General features: G+C 44.3%; 1 protein-coding gene across 3 annotated transcripts in view; it reads left to right on the top strand.

Annotated features, from left to right (window-relative positions):
* The window catches only part of PPP2R5C (protein phosphatase 2 regulatory subunit B'gamma), a 182818-nt gene that overhangs the window by 25720 nt on the left and 129346 nt on the right, over window positions 1–27752 (top strand). Inside the window, exons 1-2 of one of the 3 annotated variants that reach the window (XM_034767955.1) lie at window positions 4169–4187; window positions 4323–4482. In XM_034767955.1, the coding sequence (XP_034623846.1) occupies window positions 4176–4187; window positions 4323–4482 (172 nt within the window). In that variant the 5' untranslated portion in view covers window positions 4169–4175. Of the gene's footprint in view, window positions 1–4168; window positions 4188–4322; window positions 4483–27086; window positions 27105–27752 lie in introns of those variants that run through there. The other 2 variants (XM_034767954.1, XM_034767957.1) reach the window with 2 other exon arrangements.

The raw sequence follows: 27752 nt of genomic DNA, 5'->3' as shown, positions 1-27752 counted from the left end.
ACCTTTACCCAGTGCTTTATGTTAACCAACTGCTCAGTGTTCTGGCTGGAGGAAAAGTCTTTGGAAAACTCAACCTTACCCAAGCATATCACCAGCTGATTGTTGACAAAGATGCTGCTGATGTGCAGACGGCTATTACTCATCGAGGAGCATTTTGAGACAAGTGTCTCCAGTTTGGCATTTCTGTTGCACCGAGAATTTTCCAACACTTCATGGAAACTCTGCTTTCCAGAATTCCAGATGCTGTACCATATGGAAGTCCTGCTATGAGATCAACAGAGGATGAACTTGCTGAGCAATTTTGAGAAGTCTTGTGCCGATTCGAGAAATCAGGCATTCGAATCAAGAAGGGAAAATGTGAAATTGGAGTTACAAGTGTCACCTTCTTGGATTATCCCATCAATGCAGAGATTATCCCATCTTGTATCCACCTGACAGAAAACAAAGTATGGGCAATCCATGATGCCCCAATCCAAATTCCAGAAGGAACTTCAAGCATTTGTGGGGTTGCTCAATTTCTACCAGTTTTCTTCCAAAAAAGGCAACGGTTGCTGAACATCATCATTACATTCTTGACAAGGAAGTTCCATAGAAATGGACTTGTCCGCATGCAGAAGTCTTTAAGAACATCAAGAAGTTATTGACGTCCGACTCTGTTCTCGTCCACTATTACTAATAAAGGCTGTTGATTGTTATCTGTGATGCATCGCCTTATAACATCGGAGCTGTTATTGGCCATCCCTTGCCAGATGGAACTGAGGCACTTATCGCCTACTATTTCAGAACCTTCTGGTCCGCCAAGAGAAAATATGCACAAACTTGTCAAGAAGTGCTTGCTATCATTGCTGCAGTCAAGGAATTCCACAATTACATCTATAGTTGTGCGGTTGAGAGTCGTACTGAACACAAGCCACCTCTAGGAATTGTCTCCAATAACAAGTCAACACCTCCAGTCATGTCATTGTGAAAGCAACGGTGGAGGGTCGTATTCAGTGCTTCCGACTACATGCTTGTCTACACTAAAAGTCAATCACTAACACTCACGTACTGAGACGAATGCTGCTACAGATTCTGGATTGTGCCATTCCACCTCCAGCTGAAGTTTTGGAATCCCTCCCTGACCCACTCCTTATGGCTGACTCAATTGGGAATAGAGAGGCTAGGTGGCCAGCTGGGAAACTGCCCATAGAGTTCAAACCATTTTTAAACTGTCAACATGGGCTTTATGCCCATAAAGGTTGGCTCTTACGGGGACATTGTGTTTTTATTTCAGAAAGAGGTTGCTGAGTCACCTTAGATATCTTACATGCAGCACATCAAGGAATTGTGCACATGAAAGCATTAGCCAGAAGTTATGTCTGGTGGCCAGGTATTGATGCTGACCTAGAAATAATTGTAAATGAGACTTGGTCTAAACTACAGAGTTAGGTTGACATAAGGCAGCTTACATTGACTTAAATATGTAAGTATGTACACTACAACGTTGCTCCCGCCGATGTAGGTTGTCCACTACACTGACCTAATAACTTTAACTCTGTGAGAGGAGAAGTGCTTAGGTCACTGTAGTTAGGGTGGTGCAGAGTCTGTGTTGACATTGCATTACTTACATCACCTGTTGGCTATCAGCCCCGTGTGGAGTCCCCCTGCTCTGGGGCTGACAGCTGGGGCCCATAGCCATCAGCCCCATGCGGGACCCCAGGGTGAAGCAGGGCTCCAGCTGTTTGCTGCAGAATGCCCCACAGAGTTAAGTTGGTGGAAGCATTTCTGAGGAGGACGCAAACCATGGATAGAAAGGGCGTTCTTTGGACATGAACCATTGTAGTAATTACTGCGGTGGCTGTATGTCCACCTAACTTAAGTCAACTTATTTTGTAGTGTAACACATACCAACCTACTCGAAATAACCCACCAAAAGCCTCACTTTTTTCCTGGAAAGTGACCGAGAAACCATGGTCAAGAATCCATATTGACTTTGCGGGGTCCTTTTTAGGGAAAGACCTTTCTGATCGTAGTTGACTCTTCCTTGAAATGGCTCAAAGCGATCTTAATCTCATCACAAATGTGTAGTACAACGATCACTGCGTTTTGTCAACTATTTCTAACTTGTGTTACCAGATACTATTGTGTCCAATAAGAGAAATGCTTTTACCTCTGATGAGGTCAAGGACTTTTCCAAAAGCAATCTCATTAAAGCTGTCACCATTGCACCAAGCAAATGGTCAGGCCAAATGGGTGCTACAGAAAACCAAAGATGCCGTAACAAAGATCATCAAAGGTGACTAGCTGACAAGTCTTGCAAGGTTTCTCATTGCTTCAAATCTCATCCCATTCCTGATTACAGGAGTTAGCCAAGCTACTCATGGGATGATGTCTTAAAATATGCCTCAACCATAATCCCAACCTGTCTAAGGAATTGCAACACACCAGGATCAGGTTCTGGATTCCTCCTTGTGATTATCTACTCTGCTTTCCTTCACACCACAAGAAAGTGTATCCAGTAGAAGTTATGGTGCTAGACCAAGGTGGGTTCCTTCAACAATCATCCTCCGGTCCCGTCTCATATAAAATCCAGACTGCCAATGGACAAGTTTGCTGTCATTACATCAACAACTGAGAAGACACTCATCTCCAAGCAACACTGCTCCAGTGGAGTCTTCGGGTGTGCCTCCTCTAGAGCCAACTGTCAATTCTCTCCTTATTGGTACCGTCTCCAGTCTGACACTCCAAGCGTGTCGAAGTTGCTATTTGAAGGGGACAGTGCTCCTGTCTTGCTGGGGGTTCCCATTGAATCACAATCATGAAAGACACCTGCCCTGTGGAGTGTCATAGAGAGACTGCAGTGCAGATGAGAGCACCACGATGGTTGGATGATCATGTTGCCAAAGAGAAGGGGCGTATGATGTATGCATGGGGGTGCTGTAGTTTTATGTAGGGGAAAGCATTGTTATTACCCCTGAGTTGTTGCCCAGAGAGGAAGGGATTCACTCGGGGTTCAGTTCAGCTTTCTCGTTGCTGCTGACTGTGAATGATTACATGACTTGCTCACCACACACCTAAAACACTAAAGTAATGAATTGATGGGCAGGCTATGCTTTGTAGAGTGTGAAGAGGTGAACAAAAAGTTGCTTAAAATTTAGGACAACAGTAGTCCAGTGAAAATGCAACTGAACCTGGTTTCTTGCATCTGTAACTTCATGCTGAGATGAAACCATACTTTGCTGGCTACCATATGTACCTCATTTTAACTCCTGCTGTAGTCCGTATTAGTCTGACTATTTGTCAAAGTCAGGAATCAGTGTTTTTTCAGCAATTTTGTCCTTGACAGTACAAGAAATAGCAAAAGGACATGTCAATTGTATTTGCAGACATGTATACTTCAGTGTAAAATTTTTTTTCCGGTACAGATAATTCAAAAAGCATTGAAAAGTTTGCAGTAATGTCTCTAGCTAGATCAATTCTTGTTATACTCATAAAATTACCTTACTCTTAAAGAAATTATATCCTTATTAAGGGTTCTCTTCTGGTATCATATTATGATGATTAGTGTAGATGGCACTACCTGTTGGTGTAGGTGCTGTCTATCTTTATCTTAATGCTAAACTGTCTTGTTTTATGTTGGCTTGGTTGGGCGGTGGGAAGATGGAGAGAGAAAGTGGGAAACTGGGAGGAAGTTAAGTCCTGCCTGTGCATGCTGAGGGGTACTTGCAGTGTTCAAATAAATCCTTTGATTTCTGTATACAGGTAGTGCAACTGGTGGCAGTGGCTTCAAGATGGCAAAAGCACTGACTCGGGCTGCAGGGCTAAAAATAGCTATGTTGACATTCAGGCTCTGGCTGGACTCTGAGACCCACCACCTGCAATTTTATAGCCCTGCAGCCTGAGGCCCGGGAGCCCAAATCAACTGACCCAGGCTAGCCGTGGCAGTACTGCAGGTCTTTCATTGCAGTGTAGACATACCCTAAAAAGACAAGACAGGCAAAGGTGGGGGGAAAAAAGCAATGTGACAGACATACACTATGGAAATGTCTGTAAATGGGGTGGGGGGAGGGGAGTAGACAGTTCCAAATAGGTTAGGTAACACAAGTGACAGAATGATATTCCACATCTGTGGAGAACTGTGACGAAGTCAAGACTGACTGACTGACTGGAAAGAACGAGCAGGGAAGTAAGTGGCTATGCAGTCAGAGGTAAGATAGAATAAGTTGATTAGAATTTTGTTCTGTTTTTAGCAAAATCAAACTTGTCTGTAACCTAACTCTGGTTTTAGAATGTTCTGTTTAACAAGCTCAACTACATTTAAATGTGTTTTTTTTTTTAAACAGGTGTCAAACAAAAAAACAAACAGCGCTCCTCCCCCAGCACAATTATCTAAAATCAAAGTACCTGCTCCACAGACTGTACTGAAGAAGGAAAAACGGCAGAGTTCTTCAAGGTTTAATGTTAGCAATAACAGAGAACTACAAAAACTGCCAGCTTTAAAAGGTATCTGTTTTTTTCCTTCTATGATCTTTGTTAAAGTTTTGGAGTTCTTAGGGGTAACTTAATAATAGACACACACTCTAATTTCCAAAAGTTGGCTTTTTTTAATATAAATATATGTTGTCTTCTATCACAACTGAAATGAAGATTTCCTAATGTGCGCCCTCCCCCTGCCCAAAAAATCAAGGTTGGTATATGTGTAATTGTCACTTGAGTGCAGCTTGACCAGATGCTACTTTAGGGTGAAATTCACTTCTTTCCACGTAAAACCATTGTAATTGGGTTTTGTGTGGAAGACTAAGCAGTGTTGAGAGGCTTAGATTTCACACACCAAAACCCACAGGTAGGCCATGCAGCTGCCCTTCCTTCATCAACCCCACTCCTCCTTTTACAGCAGCTTTTGGGCCACAGAATTCTCAGATTCAGCAGCCCTCCTCATCCTAAATACACTCAACCCCCTCCACACAACCCTATTCAGGACCAGCGCTAAACTAACCTCTGGAATTTATTGGATGTAGAACCCCTTGTATGTGTCTAATCTGCCTGAATCCTTCTGGAGGGCTAAAGTGGTATAGAGGGCCTTGTATTAGCCCTCTGAGTGTAAGTGAATTTCTCCCTTTTTGTTTAGAGTGAAGTCTTAAGTTTTGTGACGTTTTGAAACCACACTGACCGGCTTTGGTGAAGGGAGAAAATTTCTAACTTTTCTTTGATATCTTACTACTACTTGTTTCTGCTAGTAATCCATTTTGTGCAAACTTGTATTATAGCACAAAATGTAAACAGCGACATCCGCAATCTTAAGGCAGAACAACTTCCAAATGTGTGGCATATATGATGTAAGGTGAGCTGATGATATAAAAGTGACCGAGGTTGCTGTAACATTTTGTGCTAGAGTGCAAGTTTAGAGGTGGGGTATATATTACTTTTTGGTATCTGTTAAAGATGGAAGTGAAAGCCTTAGAGTGGTGTGTTTTAACAGTGTTGTAGGCAGTGTGAAAGTGGCTGAGAGAGACTTTTTCCTAAATTCTTAATTTCCCCGCTTAAATTTTATTAGTGTTCTTTGAAAATGAGGAAATTCTGTTCATTTTTAAGCCAGTGTTAACTTTTTTGCTCGTTATGTGGCACTTTTTGCAAGAGTAGGGAGGGTTAGGCTCTACTGTCCTGATTCCAAGCAGATGAAATTAGTGATAAACAAAGGAAGAAAAATATTTTGCAGCAACTCATGTGCGCTGCGTTAGCGGAACAGTCTCCAAATAGAACATTTCTTTGTTTCTTTCCAGGGGTGCTAACTGCTTCTTTAATAGATGCTTTCCATTTATTTTATAAAACCTGTAAATAAAAAATGCTTTAGTGCCACAGACTATAAATAACATTAACATTCACATCTCTGTGCGTGTTCAGCTGTCCTGACCATTCCACCATAGTTTACACGATGACAACTTATTTTTTGCATTACTTTCCATTCTTTGTGAGGTGGTGAATTTAGTACTTGCGTTCACAGCCCTGGAGACCAACAACCTTTCTTTATCCAAAGAAGGGCAGTGTTAGTGCAGGCTTCTCCATACAACCCTGCTAGTGTAATGAATCCTGTTCTGGCATGACCACTTCTATGGACAAGAATTATTTGTGTATTGTGATAGTAACCCATTGTGAAAGGCACTGTACAAACACATAAAAAGATGTTACCTGCTCAAACATCTTACAATCAAAGAATTAGACGAGAGAACACATAGGGAGTACAAGGTAGTCAACTGAGTACAAGTGTCCATGCCCATTCAGACTTTGGCTTCAGTGCTTAAACTGTAAACCGGACTGTCAATGTTGATGTGAGAAACAGTCCATTAAAAACTGGCAATGATGTTTTGACCTTGGTAAGTGTCATGGAGGTGGAAAATTCTATCCTATTACCAGTCCCTCAAACAAATTCTTGGATTAACCATTGATGTGCATTGTTGAAAACCAGAGTGGATTATTCTGTAAGGATTATATGAAGTCTCGAACACACTCTTGATCTGTTGAGAAATAAGACTCAATTGCAGAATGGTCCGTTAATAATGTTATGACTTCTGGAAAAGTTTTCTATTATGAAACACAGAATATGCAGAATTTTTTTTTACTAATGAAATCCAGTCTTGATTTTCCAGTATAAGTATTCAAACAGAAGGAATACTTTTTACTGTGGTAATGTCAGCATGGTAAATGTTATATTTTTAAAAATATATACCTGATCCTTTTGATTTTGACAATCTAACCATTTAAACTCATTAGGTGAATTAAATATACATAGCAATAAGTTTGCTATTAGAAGAAAACACTGAACCTCTTGGATGATGATTAAATATAAAATGCGTCTGACGAAGTGGGCATTCACCCACAAAAACTTATGCTCCAATACATCTGTTAGTCTTTAAGGTGCCACAGGACTCTTAGTCTGGATCTGTAAAAAGCAACAAACACGACTACCCCTCTGATATAAAATACTGTTTCAGCACTGAAGTTCACTCAGTTCTGTGCATTTTTGTTTGAAAGTGTATTCAGTCTTATTTTTATAAAAACATAACTTCAGTAAGATGTTATAACTTAAAAAAAAAAAAAAAAAAACCCTCTTCCCTTAACATTTTCACAGTATCTTTCATCCCACTGCACTTGACGATTTGTGTGATATATGTAATATACACGTAGAATCGTAGGCGTGGAAAAAACCTTGAGAGGTCATCTAGTCCAGTTCCCTGCACTCATGGCAGGACAAAGTATTATCTAGACCAAGGTTTCTCAAACTTGCTTGCACCACGACCCCCCTTTTGACAACAAATATTACTACATGACCCTGGGAAGAGAGACTGAAGCCTGAGCCCCATCCCCTAGCGCAAGGCGGGACAAAGCCCAATCTCTGCCTCCATAGGGAGTGGAAAAGCTTGAGAGTTTCAGCCCTGGGCGACAGGGCTCGCACTTTGGCTTCAGCCCCGAGCCCCAGCAAGTCCTAATACCAGCCCTGATGGTCCCATTAAAATGAGGTCCTGACCCACAGTTTGAGAACCGCTGATCTAGACTACCCTGACAGGTATTTTTCTAACCTGCTCTTAAAAATCTCCAGAGATCAAGATTCCACAACCTCCCTAGGCAATTTATTCCAGTGCTTAACCACCCTGACAGGAAGTTTTTCCTAATGTCCAACCTAAACCTCCCTTGCTGCAGTTTAAGCCCATTGCTGCTTATCCTATCCTCAGAGGTTAAGGAGAACAATTTTTCTCCCTCCTCCTTGTAACAACTTTTTATGTACTTGAAAATTTATCATGTCTCCTCTCAGTCTTCTCTTCTCCAGACTAAACAAACCCCATTTTTTTCAATCTTCCCTCATAGGTCATGTTTTCTAGACCTTTAATAATTTTTGTTGCTCTTCTCTGGACTTTCTCCAATTTGTCCATGGTTTTTCTTGAAATGTGGCACTCAGGACTGGATACTATACTCTAGTTGAGGCATAATCAGCACGGAGTAGAATGGAAGAATTACTTCTCGTATCTTGCTTACAACACTCCTGCTAATACATCCCAGAATGATTGTTAGGGGTTCCTGACAATCTTCATCATCTGGACCCATGGGAAGGAGACCCTGGAAGAATTCCACCATGCTTTCAACAGCTTCCACCCCACCATCAACCTCAGCCTGGACCAATCTACATGGGAGGTCCACTTCCTGGACACCACCGTACAAATAAGCGATGGCCACATTAACACCACCCTATACCGAAAACCCACCGACCGCTACGCCTACCTTCATGCCTCCAGCTTTCACCCCGGTCACACCACACGATCCATCGTCTACAGCCAAGCACTGAGGTACAATCGCATCTGCTCCAACCCCTCAGATAGAGACCAACACCTACAAGATCTTCACCAAGCATTCTCAAAACTACGATACCCACACAAGGAAATAAAGAAACAAATCAACAGAGCCAGACGTGTACCCAGAAGCCTCCTGCTACAAGACAGGCCCAGAAGAGAAACCAACAGAACTCCACTGGCCATCACCTACAGTCCTCAGCTTAAACCTCTCCAACGCATCATCAGTGATCTACAACCCATCCTGGACAATGATCCCTCACTTTCACAGACCTTGGGAGGCAGGCCAGTCCTCGCCCACAGACAACCTGCCAACCTTAAACATATTCTCACCAGCAACCACACACCGCACCATAACAACTCTAACTCAGGTACCAACCCATGCAACAAACCTCGATGCCAACTCTGCCCACATATCTACACCAGCAACACCATCACTGGACCTAACCAGATCAGCTACAACATCACCGGCTCATTCACCTGCACGTCCACCAATGTTATATATGCCATCATATGCCAGCAATGCCCCTCTGCTATGTACATTGGCCAAACTGGACAGTCACTACGCAAGAGGATAAATGGACACAAGTCAGATATCAGGAATGGCAATATACAAAAACCTGTAGGAGAACACTTCAACCTCCCTGGCCACACTATAGCAGATGTAAAGGTAGCCATCTTACAGCAAAAAAACTTCAGGACCAGACTCCAAAGAGAAACTGCTGAGCTCCAATTCATTTGCAAATTTGACACCATCAGATCAGGATTAAACAAAGACTGTGAATGGCTATCCAACTACAGAAACAGTTTCTCCTCCCTTGGTGTTCACACCTCAACTGCTAGCAGAGCACCTCACCCTCCCTGATTGAACTAACCTCGTTATCTCCATACTGATATATACCTGCCTCTGGAGATTTCCATTACTTGCATCTGAAGAAGTGAGGTTCTTACCCACGAAAGCTTATGCTCCCAGTACTTCTGTTAGTCCCAAAGGTGCCACAGGACCCTCTGTTGCTTTTTACAGATTCAGACTAACACGGCTACCCCTCTGATAAAAGTCAAACAGGCAAACAAAACCCCAGATTCTACCTCAGGCTAATAAACAGACCTAAATACTATATTACCATCACTAACAATGATGTTTGCTTTTTTTGCAACAGTGTTCCACTGTTCATTCATATTTAGCTTGTGATCCACTAGGATTTCCAGATCCCTTTTTGCAATATATCTTCCTAGGCAGCAATTTTCCATTTTGCATGCGTGAAACTGATTGTTCCTTCCTAAAAGTGTATTTTGCATTTGTCCTTACTGAATTTCATTAGACCATTTCTCCAGTTTGTCCAGATCATTTTGAATTTTAATCCTATCCTTCAAAGCACTGGCAACCCCCTCCCAGCTTGGTATCATCAGCAAACTTTATAAGTGTACTCTCTGTCATTATCTAAATCAGTGATTCTCAACCAGGGGTCTGGGGCTCCCTGGGAGGCAGCAAGCAGGTTTCGGGGGGCTGCCAAGCAGGGCCAGCATTACATTTCCTGGGTCCCAGGGTAGAAAGCCGAAGCCTCACTGCATGGGGCTGAAGCCTAGGGCCTGAGCCCCACCACCCGGGGCTGAAGCCAAAGCCTGAGCAACGTAGCTTCATGGGGGACCCTGTGGCATGGAGCCCTAGGCAATTGCCCTACTTACTACCCCCTAATGCCAGCCCTGTTTTTTATACACAGAAAACCAGTTATTGTGGCACAGGTCAGCCATGGAGTTTTTATAGGATGTTGGGGGACCTCAAAAAGAAAAAGGTTGAGAACCCCTGCTCTAAATCATTGTTGAAGATATTGAACAGAACCAGACCCAGAATTGATTGCTGGGGGACCCCACTCGTTATGCCTTTCCAGCATGACTGTGAACCACTGATATCTACGCTCCAGGAACAGTGCACAGTGATTCTGTGCATCCACCTTATAGTTGCTCCATCTAGGTTGCATGTCCCTAGTTGCATGTCCCTGCCTATCCGTTTGTTGGATCAGGGAGAAGGCCCTGAGCTGTTTGAAAACCAGGCTGTTTATCCAAAAGCCCTTACCTTGTCTGTTGGTCCCTGGAGAATCCAGTTTGAACTAGTATATGCATATCTTACTCCTGGGGGAATTCTTTGCCAAAAAAATTAAAATTCTGCACCAAAATATTAAAAATTCTGCACTCAATATTTTAAAATTCCGCAATTTTTTTCTCAATAATGAGATATAATCCAGCTAGTTTCAATTATTTTGGTAATTTATTTAAACTACAATACAATGGATGGAGAATGGGAGTGAGGAGCTTTGGAAGAAATCACCAAACCTCTTCAGTCTAATAATAATGTAGCTAGTATCGACCCTTTACTTCTAATTATTAGTCAACAAATATTGCAGCCATATGCTAAGTGTTTCATCATAGGCAACTGAAGAACAATTGAGGGCTGGGGACTCAAACTCACAGTTTATACTGGCTACTGACCATCTCCAAAAAGGTCAATAGAAAACACTTCATGGAGTACATTTTGATAGGACATTTTTTCAGTCCAAAAATTTAGACCAATTCTAATCACTAAAGCACCGTAAGCATTTATAAGGCCATACTGTCCTTTACAATAAGGCTCCTTTACACCACTCTGGCAATGTAAAGAAGCCTTAAAATTTTACACCTGTTTTATACTCCTGGGGGAATTCACTAAGAACAATGGGAACAATTCACTAAGCAGGCAGGCCGCTACATTCTCCTCTGCCTAAGGAAGCCGAGCCTGCCCCATGCCTACCTCTTCAGAAATACCCCAAACCTCTGCCCCTCCACGCCGAGCATGCCGCAATAGTGAGCGAGAGGGACAGAGTGTCTCTGTCTCTCTCTCTCTTTCTTCCCCCCCCCCCCCACATGACTTCCCAGCCCTTCCCTCCTCCCCAAAGTGGTGATTTACATCTCTACCGGATGCTCTGGGTGCCCACATTGACCTGTCTGTACTGCCAGAGTGGGCGCATGACTACTCTTGCGGCTTCCCTTTGCTTCCCTTTCATTTTTCTGCAGGTAAGCAAATAAATCTGCGGGGGCCATGAATTCTGTGCACATGTAATGATGCACAATTCCCCCAGGACTAATAGCTCTTCAGTGGGATGGCTTCAAAGGAAGTATATTAGCATCCTCCCTCCCTACTAGAGAAGATACATACAATGCCACAATAACACATACACAATTGCATTTTTAATGCAATGTACCCTAAAGGTATTAACCTCTGTTTATGCATTATAAATGTGATCAGGTTGTGGTCACCTGTACTTAAGTTACCATTAATTTCTAGTTGTGTGATCAGTTTCTCTTTATCTGTTAAGATGGGGTCTAACATGTAATCCCCCATGTTGGATTCAACACTTTTTGAGTTAGGAAATTGTCATCTATGATATCTAGAAATTCCAAAGATGTTTTAGTACTGGCAGTATGAGACCTCCAGCATATGTCACTCAAAGTGAAGTCCCACATGATCAGAGCTTTTTTTCAGACATATTACAGATGGGTGCATAAGGAACCAGTCATCCTATTCTCTAGTGTGATTTGGTTGTCTGTAGCAGATACCAACTAATATCCCATCTTGTGCTTTATCTGTTAGAATATTGATCCGTTAGCATTCAGGATCACTTTCTTCTGAGTTTCAGTGACTCAGGAACAGTTTATGCCATTTTTGACATGAAGTGCCAGTCACCCTCCCTTTTTGCCCACTCGATCCTTCCTAAATATCTTATAACCATGGATTTTAACATTCCAGTTGTGTGAATCATCCCATCAGGTTTCAGTAATACTGATTAGATTGAATTTATGCCTATAGATGAGCAATTTCAGTTCCTCTTGTTTGCTATCAAGTTCTTAGCATTGGTGTATAGGCAACTCAAGAATTTGTACTCTGCCCTTTGGTTGCTTGATTAATTTTCTTCTCAACATCTTGATTCTGTGCTAAATGAGTAGTCATATCCTCCCTCTTTTTGTTGTTATTTTAACATCTTTCTGACTACTCTAGCCGGTCTGGGACAGGGCAGAAAGGGTCAAGCTGTGGGAGAAAATGGGCAAAAGAGTCTGTGCCCACTGGAACACATTCCCTTCCAAAGCCTGGAATCGAACCCAAGGTTCCTCAGTCTCACCATTTCCCTGCTGTCAGCAGATACCTATGAAACCCACTGGCAAAGTCTCATCCCTCTCTTATGCAGATTTTCAGGGCTCTACCTCTCCGTACTGAGGCTGTCTGGATCACTGATTGCTCATGTTTTTGGGAGACCTACTTCTTCTCCATCTTCATCTATCCAGGAGGAGGGGTTGTCACCTCCAGTACAATATGTGGAAGATCATTCTGACTCAGACTCTGAACTTTTGTTCAAGAATCTCCAATTTATTCCAGGAGATGATGATGTTCCCCACTGCAGATGTAACAGAGACAGGACACCAGATCCCTGCCTTCCAACACTTGGGGTGACCAGCGTTGGATTCCTCCTGCCATGCCTTATGATCTCCCTCATTGGCCTTACTGGGATCCTTGGACAAAGTACCACCAGCAATTTTGAGGGACCTCAACTCAGTCCAACAGAGAACATAGATCTAATTCCCCAGTATTGTCCATCTCTTTTCCCTATTTTGAGCTGGAGGAGACCTCTGAGAAACAAGAGGCAAGGGGGACAAGGAGGTTACCCCCTCACAAACATCTTGTCATCATCACCAACTGAGGCAATCATGCAACTGCTGCCATTGTTCGCTGACAGCTTTAGGTAGTTCCAGGTGCTGAGGAGCCAGGTTGCTGACACCTTGCAAATTTCCCTGAAAGAAGTCCAGGATCCCCATGACAAGCTCTTGAACATATTGCACACCTTAACATGCGTGTTCCTGCCAATTAATGATGCCTTCCTGAAGTCAGCCAAGTCCATCTGGCAAACTCCAGCAATGGCCTCGCACACATGCAAGAAGGTGGATTTACAAACAAACATAACAACAACAAAAAAGCTATGTCCTGGCTAGGGATTCTGAGTCTTTATTTTCTCATCCAGCACCAAATCTCTGGTTGTGGACACAGTCAATGAGAGGGGCAGGCAGCATACTCAAGAAGCCATTCTTTATTATAAGGACCAGAAACTTGCTCAATTTGGACAATGTCTCACTCTTTCATCAAGTATGGGAGGCTATAACATCAGACAAATGGCTACTGGGGGCTGTTACTTTGGATTATACTCTTCAATTTGCTTTCTTCCTGTCCTTTCAATCCCTTTCCTTTCCCTCTTCAGGGACTCCTCTCACGAGCAATTGCTGAAATGGGATCTCATCACTCCTAGGTCTCAGGGTCATAGAGCCAGTCCCACTTCAGCGTAGTGGAAAAGCATTCTAGTTAAATATTTGCTGATTATCCCTCATCAAAAATGGGGTTGAAGCCTGGTACTAGATCTCAGAAAATTGAACAAGCATTTCAGATATCTCACATTCAGAATAATGCCCTTTGCAGCTGTAATTCCTTCCCTGGAATTAGGGGACTTGTTTGCGACCCTCAAAGATGCCTATTTCCACACAGTGATTAATTCTTCTCACAGAAGATTTCTTCGTTTCACTTTCAATCACAATCATTACCAGTACCGAGTCCTACATTTCAACCTGTCATCCGCCCCAAAGGTGTTCTCAGAAATCATGGTGGTCTTAGCTGCCTACTTCTGTTGTCTAGGAGTAACTGCCTTTCCCTACCTTGATGACAGACTCCTCAAGAGTCAATCGTAATGGGGGGGAGGGATAGCTCAGTGGTTTGAGCATTGGCCTGGCTAAACCCAGGGTTGTGAGTTCAATCCTTGAGGGGGCCATTTAGGGATATGGGGCAAAAATCTGTCTGGGGATTGGTCCTCCTTTGAGCAGGGGGTTGGACTAGATGACCTCCTGAGGTCCCTTCCAACCCTGATATTCTATGATTGTAATAGGAGGTATGGTTGGCAGTTCGAACAGCTACTTCACTATTCTGAAGTCTGGGCCTACAGATAAATCTCGAAATTGTTTTTGACCCTTATGAAACAAATTGTCTTTATTGGAGCGCTTCTGCATTCTGTAATGGGCAGAGCTTATCTCCCTTTCCACAGTTTCTTCACTCTAAAGAATTCTATACAGAGAGTGCAACTCGGCCTTCAGGTTCCAGCAATGACATATCTGCCACCGCTGGGACACGTGGCAGCTTGCATTTTTATCACACAAAAAGTAAGGTTGCCTCTTCAGTGTCTCCAGGGGTGGGTCAGGACTGTTTATGTACCCAACAACTAGTGTCAACAAGCAGGTATCTGTATCCAGTCAAATCCGACAGTCACTCACCTGATGGATGCATCCAAAGTTTGTGCAGGAATCCTGTTTTAAACAGTATCCTCTTACAGTCATATTAACACTGGACACTTCTCTTGTGGGGGAGAGCATGTTTGGGTCCTCTCACAGTCTAAGGCAAATGGCCACAGCAGGAACAGCAATTGCATATCTATCTGTTGGAATGAAGGGCAGACGAAATGCTTGCCCGCACTTTCTTCCCTTACTCAAAAATAAATCCATCATGATCATGACAGACAACATAGCGTGCATGTATTATATCAGTTGTCAGGGCAGAGCGCATTCTGCCTTGTGCCGCACCAAAGTGATTAACGCTTTGTAATTGGTGCATAGCCAATTGGATAGTTGTCTCGGCTTCTAACCTCTCAGGTATACAAAAACACCATAGTGGACAACCTGTGGAGACATTTCTCCATAAATTATGAAGGGACGTTGGACTCTTGAGTCATCAACAAACATTTCTAGCTTGGAAATTTCCAGAGGTCAACCTTTTAGCCACGTCAGCCAACAGAAAATGCAGGAAATTTTATTCCAGAGGGCAGCATGGTCCTCAATCTCTAGGAGATGCTTTCCTCGTTACATGGACAAAGTCTTTTTTTATGCATATCCTACAAATTCCATTGCTCTTAAAGGTACTTGTCAAGATCAGACAGGACCAAACAGAAGTCATTTTGATTGCACCAACTTGGCCAAGACAGGTTTGATTTCCTTACCTTATCAAACTCCCTTCTTGTCCTCTGCCACTTCTGTGGCAACTCCTGATCAAACCTTGACGGTTGTCTCTGAATATGTCAGACACTTCCCCCCCCCCCCCACCCCCAACCTGAATATCCTGCAACTACAAGCTTGGTTCCTCAATGGTCTTAGATCTAGAGATTGTGTATTAATCAGAAGTACAAAATATACTGTTAAATAGCGGAAAAGAATCTACTAGACATATTTACCTTCAGATATGGAGAGGATATAACCTTTGGTGTAACTGGTGTCATCTTTCTCCTATTCCGTTGTCCCTTTCCTCAATCTTGGATTACCTGTTGGAATTGAAAAATTCAAGCCTTTCTAAGAGTTCCATCAGAGTTCATTTAGCGGCAGTAGCAGCTTTCCATGTGCCAGGAAAGGTTTCTCAGTATTTGCTCATTCGACCACAGTGAGATTCCTGAAAGGACTTCTGAATCTTTTCTCTCTAATTTAGAGCCTCTACACTGCTTTGGGATCTCAACCTGGTTCTTTACCATCTTATGAAATGACCCATTAAACCATTAGCTACATGCTTGCTGCTACATTTGTGTATGAAGATGGCCTTCTTGTGGGCTATCACTTCTGCTCAAAGAGTTGAAGAAATAAAGGCTCTCCCTTTACTTCGTTTTCCAAGGAGAAGGTATATTTAAGACCTCCTCCAAAATGCTTCCCTAAGGCAGTGGTCCCCAAACTGTGGGGCATGCCCCCTCCGCCCCTGGGGGATGTGGATGAATGTTCAGGGTTGTACACGGTGGAGCCTGGGCAGCCCCCATTGGTGGTGGGGAGGGAGCACCCTGCTCTGGCCCTAGGCTTGCTCCTCCCCCAGCCCCATTCAGCCCCCAGTCCTGCTCTGCCTCCATGCCTGGACCAGCCCCCATGGGGACGGGGAGGGAGTGCCATGATTCCTGCTCTGTTCTGCCCCCAGCCCCGTTCAGACCCCAGGCCCAGCTCTGCCTCTAGCCCTAGCACCCCATCATCCCCAGTTTTGCCCCAGGTTTGCCTTCAGCCCAACTGCACTGCTGAGGAAGCCTTCACTGTTCAGTAAACAGGGGGAGGGGGGAAATGGACAAATTCCGTTAATGGTAAGAGGAGATGTACTTGGAAAAGTTTGTGCACCACTCACCAAAGGGGTCCTCTGAATATCATATCAACCAAGCTATTCACCTTTGTTTTTTTCTCTAAGCTGTATCAGGGTATGTCTACACTGCAGAGTTACAGCACCAGCAGGTACAGCACCGCTCAGAGAGCGCTGAAGGGAAAACGCTGTTGTGTGTTCACACGGTCAGCTACCTGCGCAATAGCATGTTCGCATGTGCAGCAGTATTCGGAGCAGTGCACTCTGGGCAGCTATCTCACAGAGCATCTCTTCCTCTTCTGCCGCTAAGAGTTGTGGGAAGGTGGAGGGGATTGAGGGGGTTTCCTGGGTCCTGTCCCAATGCCCTGTGATGCCTTGCTTCGCATCCCAGCAATCCCTGTGCTTCCATCTGCATTTGGCGCCATCTTTCAATGGTTTGTGTACTGCGTGCTCTTTCTCTTTGGTCTGCAGGAATGGAGCCACACTGTTGACCAATATGTTGCCTGCTCTCACTAACACCTCACGAGTGGCCGTGGAGTTATTCCTTAAACTACAAAGGCAAGAGGAGTTTGACGTTGATCTCACCATGCATAGTAGCTATGACACAAGATAGCTTGTGGCATTCATGGAGGTGCTGACCACAATGGAATGCCGCTTTTGGGCTCAGGAAACAAGCACTGAGTGGTGGGATCACATCATCATGCATGTCTGGGATGACGAGCAGTGGCTGTAGAACTTTTGGATGAGGAAAGCCACGTTCATGGGCCTGTGTGATGAGCTCGCCCCAGCCCTGCAGCACAAGGACACGAGAATAAGAGCTGACCTGCCGTTGGAGAAGTGCGTGGTGATTGCACTGTGGAAGCTGGCTACTCCAGGCTGCTACCAATTGGTCGTTAACCAGTTCAGAGTGGGAAAGTTGACCGTTGGACTCGTCTTGACGGAAGTGTGCAGAGCCATTAATTGCATCCTGCTCTGAAAGTCTGTGACTCTGGGCAACATGTGTGACATTGTGGATGGCTTTGCACAAATGGGCTTCCCTAACTGTGGAAGTGCGATAGATGGCAAACATATTTCCATTCTGGCACCAGACCACCTAGCTACCGAGTATATTAATTGGAAAGGGTATTTCTCTATGGTTTTCCAGGTGCTTGTGGATCACCGCGAGCGTTTCATGGACATTAACGCAGGCTGGTCTGGAAAGTTGTATGATGCACACATCTTTCGGAACACTGGTCTGTTCAGGAAGCTGCAAGCAGGGACTTTCTTCCCAGACCAGAAGATCACTGTAGGGGAAGTTGAAATGCCCATTGTGATCCTGGGAGACCCTGCCTGGGGCACCTTGACAGCAGCAAGGAGTGGTTCAACAGGCTGAGCAAGTGCAGAATGACTGTTGAGTGTGCTTTTGGCCGTTTAAAGGCCCGCTGGCACTGCCTATATGGGAGGCTGGACCTGGTTGATGATAATATTTCTATGCTTATAGCCGTGTGCTGTATGCTCCATAATATTTGGGAAGGGTGAATGCTTCGCTCAGGGCTGGACCGCTGAGGCTCAGTGCCTGGAGGCTGAATTTGAACAGCCAGAGACCAGGGCTATTAGAGGGGCGCAGCGCGGGGCCATAAGGATCAGGGATGCCTTCAGGCAGCAATTTGAAGCTGAAAGCCACTAAGCTTGATAGGTTTATGGAGGGGATGGTATGATGGGATAGCCTAATTTTGGCAATTAATTGATCTTTGACTATTAGTGGTAAATATGCCCAATGGCCTGTGATGGGATGTTAGATGGGGTGGGATCTGAGTTACTACAGAGAATTCTTTCCTGGGTGTCTGGCTGGTGAGTCTTGCCTACATGTTCAGGGTTTAGCTGATAACCATATTTGGGGTCAGAGGAAGGAATTTTCCTCCGGGGCAGATTGGCAGAGGCCCTGGGGTTTTTTTTGCCTTCCTTTGCAGAGTGGGGCAGGGGTCACTTGCTGGAGAATTCTCTGCACCTTGAGATCTTTAAACCATGATTTGAGGACTTCAGTAGCTCAGACATAGGTTAGGGGTTTATTACAGGAGTGGGTGGGTGAGATTCTGTGGCCTGTGTTGTGCAGGAGGTCAGACTAGATGATCATAATGGTCTTTTCTGACCTTAAAGTCTATAACTCTATGATTCTAATATTTGTTGCAGTGCTTGTAATGCTAGATGGTAACCGTGATTGGTGCAGACAATTCACTATGAAGGTTTAAGAAAATTGCCTGTTGCTTTGCAGGACTCTGTTGCTTTCAATTAATAGAATAAAGATTGCTTTCAAACTAAAATAATTCTTGTATTAAAAAACAGCTGGAGGAGAGAGACAAACAAAAAACCACATCAACACTGAGGGGGATAGAGGAAGAGAGGGTCCCAAGACGAGGTGGGGTTCTGGGGCGGTTAAAGATTTGTGTATGTCCAGGTATTCTATCCAGCCTTCTCCTTTGGAGTACAGTGCAGTGGGTACTGGGAGTCCACAGGATTGGACTGTGATGGGGAAGGACTGGAATGCAGCGGGTACAGACTGGAGCCAGGAGGTTGATAGGAGTCTATTGGCAGTGTCTGGAGGGCGCATGGGAAAGAGTTTTGTGACAACAGCTGCAGGGGAGGGCGAGTGTGGAGCTGCTCGGTTTGCAGTGTTAGTAGCGCCTGGAGCATGTCCGCTTGGCACTCCATAATGTTTAAGAGCTGCTTCGTGGTTTCGTTCTGGCGCGCCGCATTTTCCTTTTGGTCTCTCTTCTCGCTGTCCCGCCACTCCTTCAGTTCTTGTTTTTGGGTCATGAAGTGGATCATGACATTATGCAGAAAGTCCTCTTTAGTTCTTCGTGGCTGCTTTCTAATTCTGAGCAGCCGTTCAGCCAGTGATGCCAAAGAGGGAGGCAGGGCTCCCAAGGTCGTATCTGTGAAGCCAAAATGCAAAATTTTACAAAAGCAGTATTGTTTGCAACATACAGACCACTGATTCAGTGATTTAAAACACATTCACTATTCACATATCTGTCACTAACTGGCTGACCCCAGGCAACACACATGAGCCAGAAGACCCCCAAAATGGTGAGTAACCACAGGGGCAGGAGAAATCAGTGTTCCAGGACCATACTGTACACTGGGCACGTGGCTCTTGGGGAGAGCCAGTGCTGGTGGGGGGGAGGGCTTATAATCATTCCTCCCCACATTTTCCACAGGCTGTATTCATTATGAAAGATATCTTGCTGCTGAGGGTGAGCAGGGAATCAAGAGATGGTTTTCTCCAAGACTGCGGCTTCCACCCTGGCCCTTATGTGGCTTGCCTGTGTACAGCAATGATCCCACCACCCCGTGATGGCAGAGTGGCGCGGGAAAGTTACCTTTAATGGGCCAAGAAACAAAGCAGCTCTTCCAAAGAACCTGCGGCAGCAGATTGTCCAGTATCTCCATGAGAGTTTCATGGAGGTCTCTGAGGCAGATTCCCATGAAGTAAGGGAATCAATTAACAGCCTATTCCGCTGCTCAAACTAGGCATGTGGTGGTACGCGCATCATACAGACATCAGCCTACTTTCTGCAACCCTCCTGCCCCCAACAACTCGCTTCAGCGATTCCCAAAATCAAAGCTACTTACCAGGGGCCTCCTCCTGTTTGTTCTTTGCCAAGCTCCGACAGCTGTGACTGTCTAGTCTCCTCCGGGGTAGAGAAGAGCTCCTGTCTGCATGCATCTCTGATCTCAAGTTGTCCTCTGGGTCTCCCTCCCCCTTCGCATCCTCATCCCAGATTTCCTCCTCCTGGCTCGGTCTACTCTTGACTGGCAAGTGTGCCACCGAAATATCCACAGTGGCCTTCGCAGTGGAGGTGGGGTCACCACCGAATAGCGCGTCCAGCTTTTTGTAGAACTGGCAGCTCGTGGGTGCAGCACCGGAGCGGTGGTTTGCCTCCTGCACCTTGTGGTAGGTCTTCTGTAGCTCCTTCACTTTGACCCTGCATTACAGTGTGTCCTGGTCATGGCCCCTTTCTGTTGTGTCATGAAATCTGTACGTAGGTATCATAATTCCTACAGCTGGAGCGCAGTTGGGACTGGACAGCCTCCTCTTCCCAAATGCTGATGAGGTCCAGCAGCTTAGCATTGCTCCAAGTGGGGGATCGCCTGGTTTGTGGAGCAGGCGAGCCGTCACTTGGAAAGATGCGCTGAGACCACTGCATGCATCCCCAAGCAAACAGGATGGGGACTTTCAAGATTCCCAAGGAAATTAAGGGTGGGGCTCACAGTTGGTCACCTAAGGGCAGGGCAATAGAATTAAAATTGATGACCAGATTGGTGAGAACAGGCATTGTGGGACACCTCCCAGAGATCAGTCGTAGCGCTATAATGGGCCAGGGTGTCTACACTGGCACCGTGGCTCTGTACCCCCGGTACAGAAAGCTGTACGTCTCTCATTGGGGTGTTTTTTACAGCGCTTCAACTGCGCAGTTCTTCGAGTGCTTGCTCATGTCGATTCCACATTAGGTGTGTGTGCTCGCCACATGCACCTGTGCCAGAAGTTTTTCCCTGAGCAGTATGCATAGGGGAGCGACTCTGGCAGCTTCTGGTTAGTTCTTACTTCCGCCGGAAGTTAGTTCCTTCTTCCGCCAGTGATGGTGCACGGAATGTTCGCTGCTCTTACTAGCATTGTTTAAGCTTTGTTCATATGAATTAGAGTTCTTGTAAAGTTAGTGTACATAATTAGTAGTTGAGTTAGCCCTTAGCAGTTGTTAGAGTTTTGTTAGTCCCATCGGCTACTTAGCTGGGGGATGGGGCATGCCTTCCCGGAAGTTTACCCTAAAAAATTGCGTGCAATCCTCGACGGGGGCACAGATCATCTGAGAGAAATATAGTCCATGGTCAGGGATCTCTCCTGTGAATGAGCCAAGCTCTTTAGTGAGCATACAGACTACTCTCAAGGATTCCAGGCCTATGCTACAATCACTGGGAATCTGTGCCTGCACAAAAAGATGATTTAGTAGTACTTGGTCCGACGAAGTGGGTATTCACCCACGAAAGCTTATGCTCCAATATGTCTATTAGTCTGGATCTGTAAAAAGCAACAAAGAGTCCTGTGGCACCTTATAGACTAACACAGCTACCCCTCTGATACATAAAATCTATACTAACTCAATACAAAAGATAAACTTCATAGGAGCCATTTTCTACTCCATAACAGCAAGAACCTACTTACCCAGAGAGATTTTTCCACCCTATCTGGCCTAATCTCAGCACTGAAGTTCAGCTCACAAACAACCATGTGGATTTGTCTTCAGCAATTGGGTCACATGTTGGCCTCCACATTTGAGACTCCCTACATGAGACTACACTTCCGATGTCTCCAGACATGGTTAAGAGTAGTATACATATCAAACAAACACAACCCCTCCAAATGGGTCACAGTGCATCAAAACGTGTTGGATTCCCTTATGTGGTGGAAGAATCCACAGAAGGTCAGTGTGGAAACCCCATTCTCGCATCCCACACCATCAAAGATCCTCACAACAGATGCTTCTCTGTTAGGATGGGGCGTTCACTTGCAGGGAGATATAGTTCAGGGCAAATGGTCTCTGCAAGAATCAGTGCATCACATCAACGTTCTGGAGCTGAGAGAAGTTCAATATGCTCGCCAGTACTTCTTTCATGACGTACAGGGCCACTCAGAGTATTGCTAGACAACAGGGCAGCAATGTATTACATTACATCTTAAGTGCAGAGTCACGAAGACTCTGGAGAACTGGTGTACTTCCTATTGAAAAGACATATCAGTGATCTATCTTCCTTCAGAATACCATTGCACGCTTCCTGAGCGGACATGTCTGGCAAGACCATGGATGGGAGCTCAAAGACTCTTTCACAGCATCTGCCAGAGTTGGGGTCTATCGCAAATAGATCTCTTTGCCACCCTGGACAATTCAAATGTCGCCTTTTTCACTACTGGGGCAGTTACAGTTTAAATTCTCTGGTGATAACTCCATGACCTCATGTTTTGCTTTATGCATACCCACCAGTACCATTATTCCTCAAGACTCTTCTCAAGCTATGCACGGAAAGAGTGGGAGCTAGTCTCATAGCACCATAGCTTGGTCAAGACAGGTATGGTACTCAAATCTCATCCACCTCAGAGGTGGCACACCTGTGACTTCCTACCACAGAGGACCTATTGATACAGACCTTTAGGTCTTTTGTCCACCCCATCCTGTCCTCTCTAAACCTCATGGCATGACTCTTGAATGGCTCTCAACCATGGAATTGACATATTTGAATGCAGTTCAATCAGTTATTTTGTAGAAAGCCAGTACTGTACCTGCAAGACTTACCTCTGGAAGTGGAAACACTTTCACTCTTGGTGCTCTCTTCCATCTTCCTAAGCCTTAGAAATTCTGCTTTCTGAGATACTGGACTGTCTGCTGGAATTAAAAGTGAGAGGTCTGTCAGTGAGGTCTATTTTAGGGTACATTTGGTTGCTATGCTAGTTTTCAACTTACCCATCCAGGGGTTCTGTATCTGCCTGTCTGGGACTCAGCCCCCGAGTTGGATCTCAACCTGGTTCTTAATGCTCTTAGGAACGCCCCCCTTCAAAGTAATGGCCACCTGCTCTCTTGTCTATCTCTCCTCTAAAACTTTGATCCTGGTCTCCATTACTTCAGCAAGAATGGGAACGCTGAGGGGCAGTCATGGCTGACTCACCATATACCACTTTTTCCAGGGACAAAGTCGTACTACACCTTCATCCCCATTTTTCTCCCTAAGGTCTCATGGGACTACTACAAAAGCCAAGAGATTCTCCTTCCTGTATTCTACCCAAAACCTCTGGAGAGGAATCAAGTTTTCATTCACTATATGTTAGATGGGCGCTTACCTTCTATTTAGACAGGACTAAATCCTTCAGGGCCTCTTGTAGGCTATTTGAATCATTTGAAGGGCCAACCTATTCCTATGCAGCATTTGTCTAAGTGAGTTTCAGGTTGACCTGTTTTGAAATAACAGGGGTACAGCCCTCCCACCCCCCAGAGTGACAGCACACTCCACTAGAGCTTTATCCATGTCTATGGCTCTACTAAATGACTTTTTCATAGCAGAAATTTGCAGGACTGTGACTTGGTCTGCTATTTATGTATTTACCTCTTACCTGATTCAGAGATGACACTGCCTTTGGTGATGCAGTGTCTGAACAGTTATTGATTTTACCACCCCAGCACCCACCTCCTCTTTGAATGAATGCTTGGGAGTCTCCTGCAGTGGAGCACCCATAGGGTGCTTAGGGGCAGATCTATTCTTAAAACGCTGCAGTGGCGCAGCTGCACCGCTGTAGTACTTCAGTGAAGATGCTACTACACTGACAAGGGAGTTTCTCCCATTGGCATAGTTAATTCACTTCCACAAGAGGCGGTAGCTATGTCGATGGGAGAAACACTGTCTACGCTGGAGGTTGGGTCAGTATAACTGTTGCTCAGGGGTGTGGATTTTTTTCACATCCCTGAGCAACGTAGTTATACTGATGTAAATTTGTGGTGTAGAGTAACTTGAGTTCTTCAAAATGTTTTTGTCGCTTTGGGTGCTCTGCCTCCCGCCCTTCTTCCCCTCTGTTGTGGAGTCTCTGGCTTCATGGTTGAGAAGGATCTAAGTGGTGGCAGGCTCGTGCCTGCTTATATCCCATTGTTTGGCACTTCAGGTGTTCTGCACAGGTGTGGGTCTGTGAGCACTAATTTGCAGCCTCTGATCAAGAGTGCACGGGCATGTGTACAGCTTAAGGTGGTAGTAACAGTGTACAAGATTATTTTAAAATGTTAGGATTTCTCTCTCTCCCCCCCCCCCCGTCTTCATAATCCTACTGTCTTGTCGCATTGAGTTTTGAGAAAACAATTTAAATAGCCTTTTTTCCCCTTAAAATAATGAGAATTTTGATGGAGGATCTTCGTATGTTATGTATTACATGCTTGTTCTTTGCACATTGGACTCTGGCTGTAAAAAGCTATATATATTTTTTGGTTTAGGTGGTGTGGAGACATGGGCAGCAGGTGAAGCTTCCCTTGGGGGAGGCTAGCTCCCTGTCCTGCCTCTTCTGCCCAGGGCCTGCCCACACTCAACCCTGCTCTGCCTCTCGCCCCACCCGCTCACCACATCCCGCCACGACCCCCCCCAGTCCTTCCTCATCCCCTCCCGCCACAAGACCCCCCCTGTCCGCCACCAGACCCCTTCTCGCCTGCTGCTCGCCTGTTCACCCACCCACCATGAGACCCTCCTCACTCGCCCGCTGTGAGACAACCTCCTCACCCACCTTACTTCTGCATTGCCTTCAGAACTAAGCGGTGGAGAGCGGTGGCTGTCAGCCAGGTGCCCAGCTCTGACGGTAGCGCCCCGCCAGCAGCAGCGTAGAAATAAAGGTGGCAATGCCATACCATGCCACCCTTACTTCTGCGCTGCCGCCTTCAGAGCTGGGTGGCCAGAGAGTGGCAGCTGCTGACTGAGGGCCCAGCTCTGCAGGCAGAAGTAAGGATGGCAATACCATGCTATGACATCCTTCTGCACTTCTGCTGGTGGTGACTCTGCCTTCAGAGTTGGGCTCCCGGCCAGCAGCCACTGCTCTCCAGCTGCCCAGCTCTGAAGGCAGCGCAGCCGCCAGAAGCAGTGCAGAAGTAAGGGTAACAGTACCGCAACCCACCTTACAATAACCTTGCAACCATCCTAAAACTCCTTTTTGGGTCAAGATTCCTACAGTTACACCACCATGATATTTCAGATTTAAATAGCTAAAATAATTAACTTTACAATTTTTAAAATCCTATGACGGTGAAATTGACCAAAATGGACCGTGAATTTGTTCGGGCCCAAAATATAAGGTAGACAAAAGTCATTCAGATCAACTCAAAAGTTTAAAAAAAAAAAAAAAAAAAAAAAGTTAGATTCAGCAATTAAAACATTAATTTTGATGTGAATTATTTAGAATTAACTCAGTTTATATGCCTGTTTTTTTGTTTTTCCCCTTTGCACTAAAACTAAGACTCTTGTCTCACGCAGCTGAAATAGAAAGAAATATGAAACTGTCATAAGTTATGTGAATTTAGTCTTTGTTTTGAAGTCACTAGGGGATCAAACTTACGCTTTTCCATATTTCTGCAGAAATAGTCTCCTGTAATCTATACTTTTAAAATCAGTAATTGGTTACTCTCCTTTTTGCATTCTATTGAGAAGAGCATACTTTTCCCATCCCAGATCAGAGCAATGTATGTAAATCTTGGCACCTATGGGACAGCATTGTTCTAGCACTTTCCTGGTTGCTGGACTAGATAAGAAAGGAGAATGAAGTGGCCAAGATAATAAGGGACATAAATTGAAATAAAACTGCTGTCAGAACTCTGGCATTTTATAAACGGTACACATATTTTAAAAAAATAGATGCCCCTATCTCACCTTTGTTCAAATACTGTAATAACATTAACATGAGTAAGAAAGTAAATTAAGATTTAATTTAAGAAGCCAAAATAAATGAACTCGTTAAAAGGATTTTGTACTACAGTATGTCTGTTTTCCCTAGCATAGCTTAATCTTACTAAGGCATGTGTTTCTACAGTGCCCACTTGCAGTTCTATTACAGACTATGCAGATTGAGTTCAAATTCAACAGGGGATTTTTTGATTGCCTAGACAGGTGGAAGTGCTTAAATCAGTATGTGCCATTTAGTGGGACAAACAAGTTTAGTCTGGAAGTGTACTATTTAAACATAGACATGTTGTACTGAGAGTAGGGAACTGTTGGAAGTGTGCAGGATGGTCTGATTCCCTACACTACTTAGGGAGCAGATAAGAACTCTTAAATACCTTACTTTGATAACTTTTTTTTTTTTTTTTTTTTTTTTTTACTGAATGGGAGATAAAATTTTATACCCTGTCAAGTAGGGTTCTTTACCAAGTCTAACTTTTCAGTGAATTTTCTGTGTAAACTAAAGAGAATCACAAGGGTGTTTCCTAAATTGACAAAATAAAAAAGAGTGTTCTTTATTTGCCTTGTTCTAGAGTGTTGCAGGATCTCTTGATCAATGTGTGGTGGTCTTGCATAGGTAGTAACCTATCTAGTCTGTTTCCATCATGACGATGTACTGGTTCAAAAAGACATTTTATGTCAGTATGTGTTTTCTTCTTTAAAGCAGGACGGAAAGTTGTTTCAGGTCTTAAGAGACTCTCATAATATGTTACTCTTTTAACAAAGAGGTTGTCTACACTGAGCGACAGAGCAGACTATGATGCTATGAATTGCAGAGCTCACCAAAATGTTGCAATCTAACTGCCCCAGGTGGATTCTGCTGCTGCGAACTAAAAGATACATACTTCACGTGAACTAGATACCTTTTAGTTCATGCCAGCAGCACTCACATGGGACAGTTAGATTGCAACACTGTGGTGTGCTCTGCAATTCACACCACCTTAGTTTGCTCTGCAGCGCAGTGTTGACATAGCCTAAGGTGGCCTTCGCCAGTACTAAGCTTAGAAAAGCCAATTGTGATTCAGCTTTTATTTTCAAATACAGTTCACAGTTTATTCCTAGAAGTGTTACTTACCTCTCAAAATTGGACTTCTGGCTTTGAAAAAAATGGATCCGGCTTTCACATAAAGGTCCGTATCAAGGTAGGATGAAATAAGTTAACAAGTTGAAAGATGTGCCCATGGACTTTGCTGTGAAGCCTACTTTTGATTAGTCTTTTAGTGTCTGCAAATACAGACTAACTTTGGAGTGCTGAGCATATGACGGTGCAGTTTTCTTGATGTCAAATAACTGCATGTGAAACGACTGATTGGAGTCTGTTTTATCTCATTTTTGCTGAAGATCTTGCTGTGCATGCTGATCAGTCCTGTCTTGAGTTTTGGTGAAGAGAACTGTCATTTGATTTGTTACTTTTTTATGCTAATAGCATAAATTTTAAAAATCACATTAAAACTGAGCATGTGTGAGTCTGTAAGGATATTGTTTTTTTGAGTTGAAGACAACTTTGTTTTTCTTTTTAGTCTGAGATTCTAGGTATATGCCAAAATCCAAGTCCACTTTGGTCAAAGACTTTGGAAGTGAAGAGCTGTGGGATGGTGCCTCAACTTGTCTGCCTCATAGCCAAGACTGGGATAGGGAAACACATAATGAGTTAAACCAGCATTCAGTGACTTGGATTTATAAATGACTGGATAGCAAATAAGTTAGTTCTGGTAGTTTTCATCTTCAGTAAAAATTAAGTCTGACAAAGATGCTGATACTGCCAAAAAGAACCTTGAAAACTGAGACCA

The sequence above is a fragment of the Trachemys scripta genome, chromosome 4, assembly GCF_013100865.1.
Source record: "Trachemys scripta elegans isolate TJP31775 chromosome 4, CAS_Tse_1.0, whole genome shotgun sequence".
NCBI lineage: Eukaryota > Metazoa > Chordata > Testudines > Emydidae > Trachemys > Trachemys scripta.
This window is presented reverse-complemented; position numbering and strand designations above follow the sequence as displayed.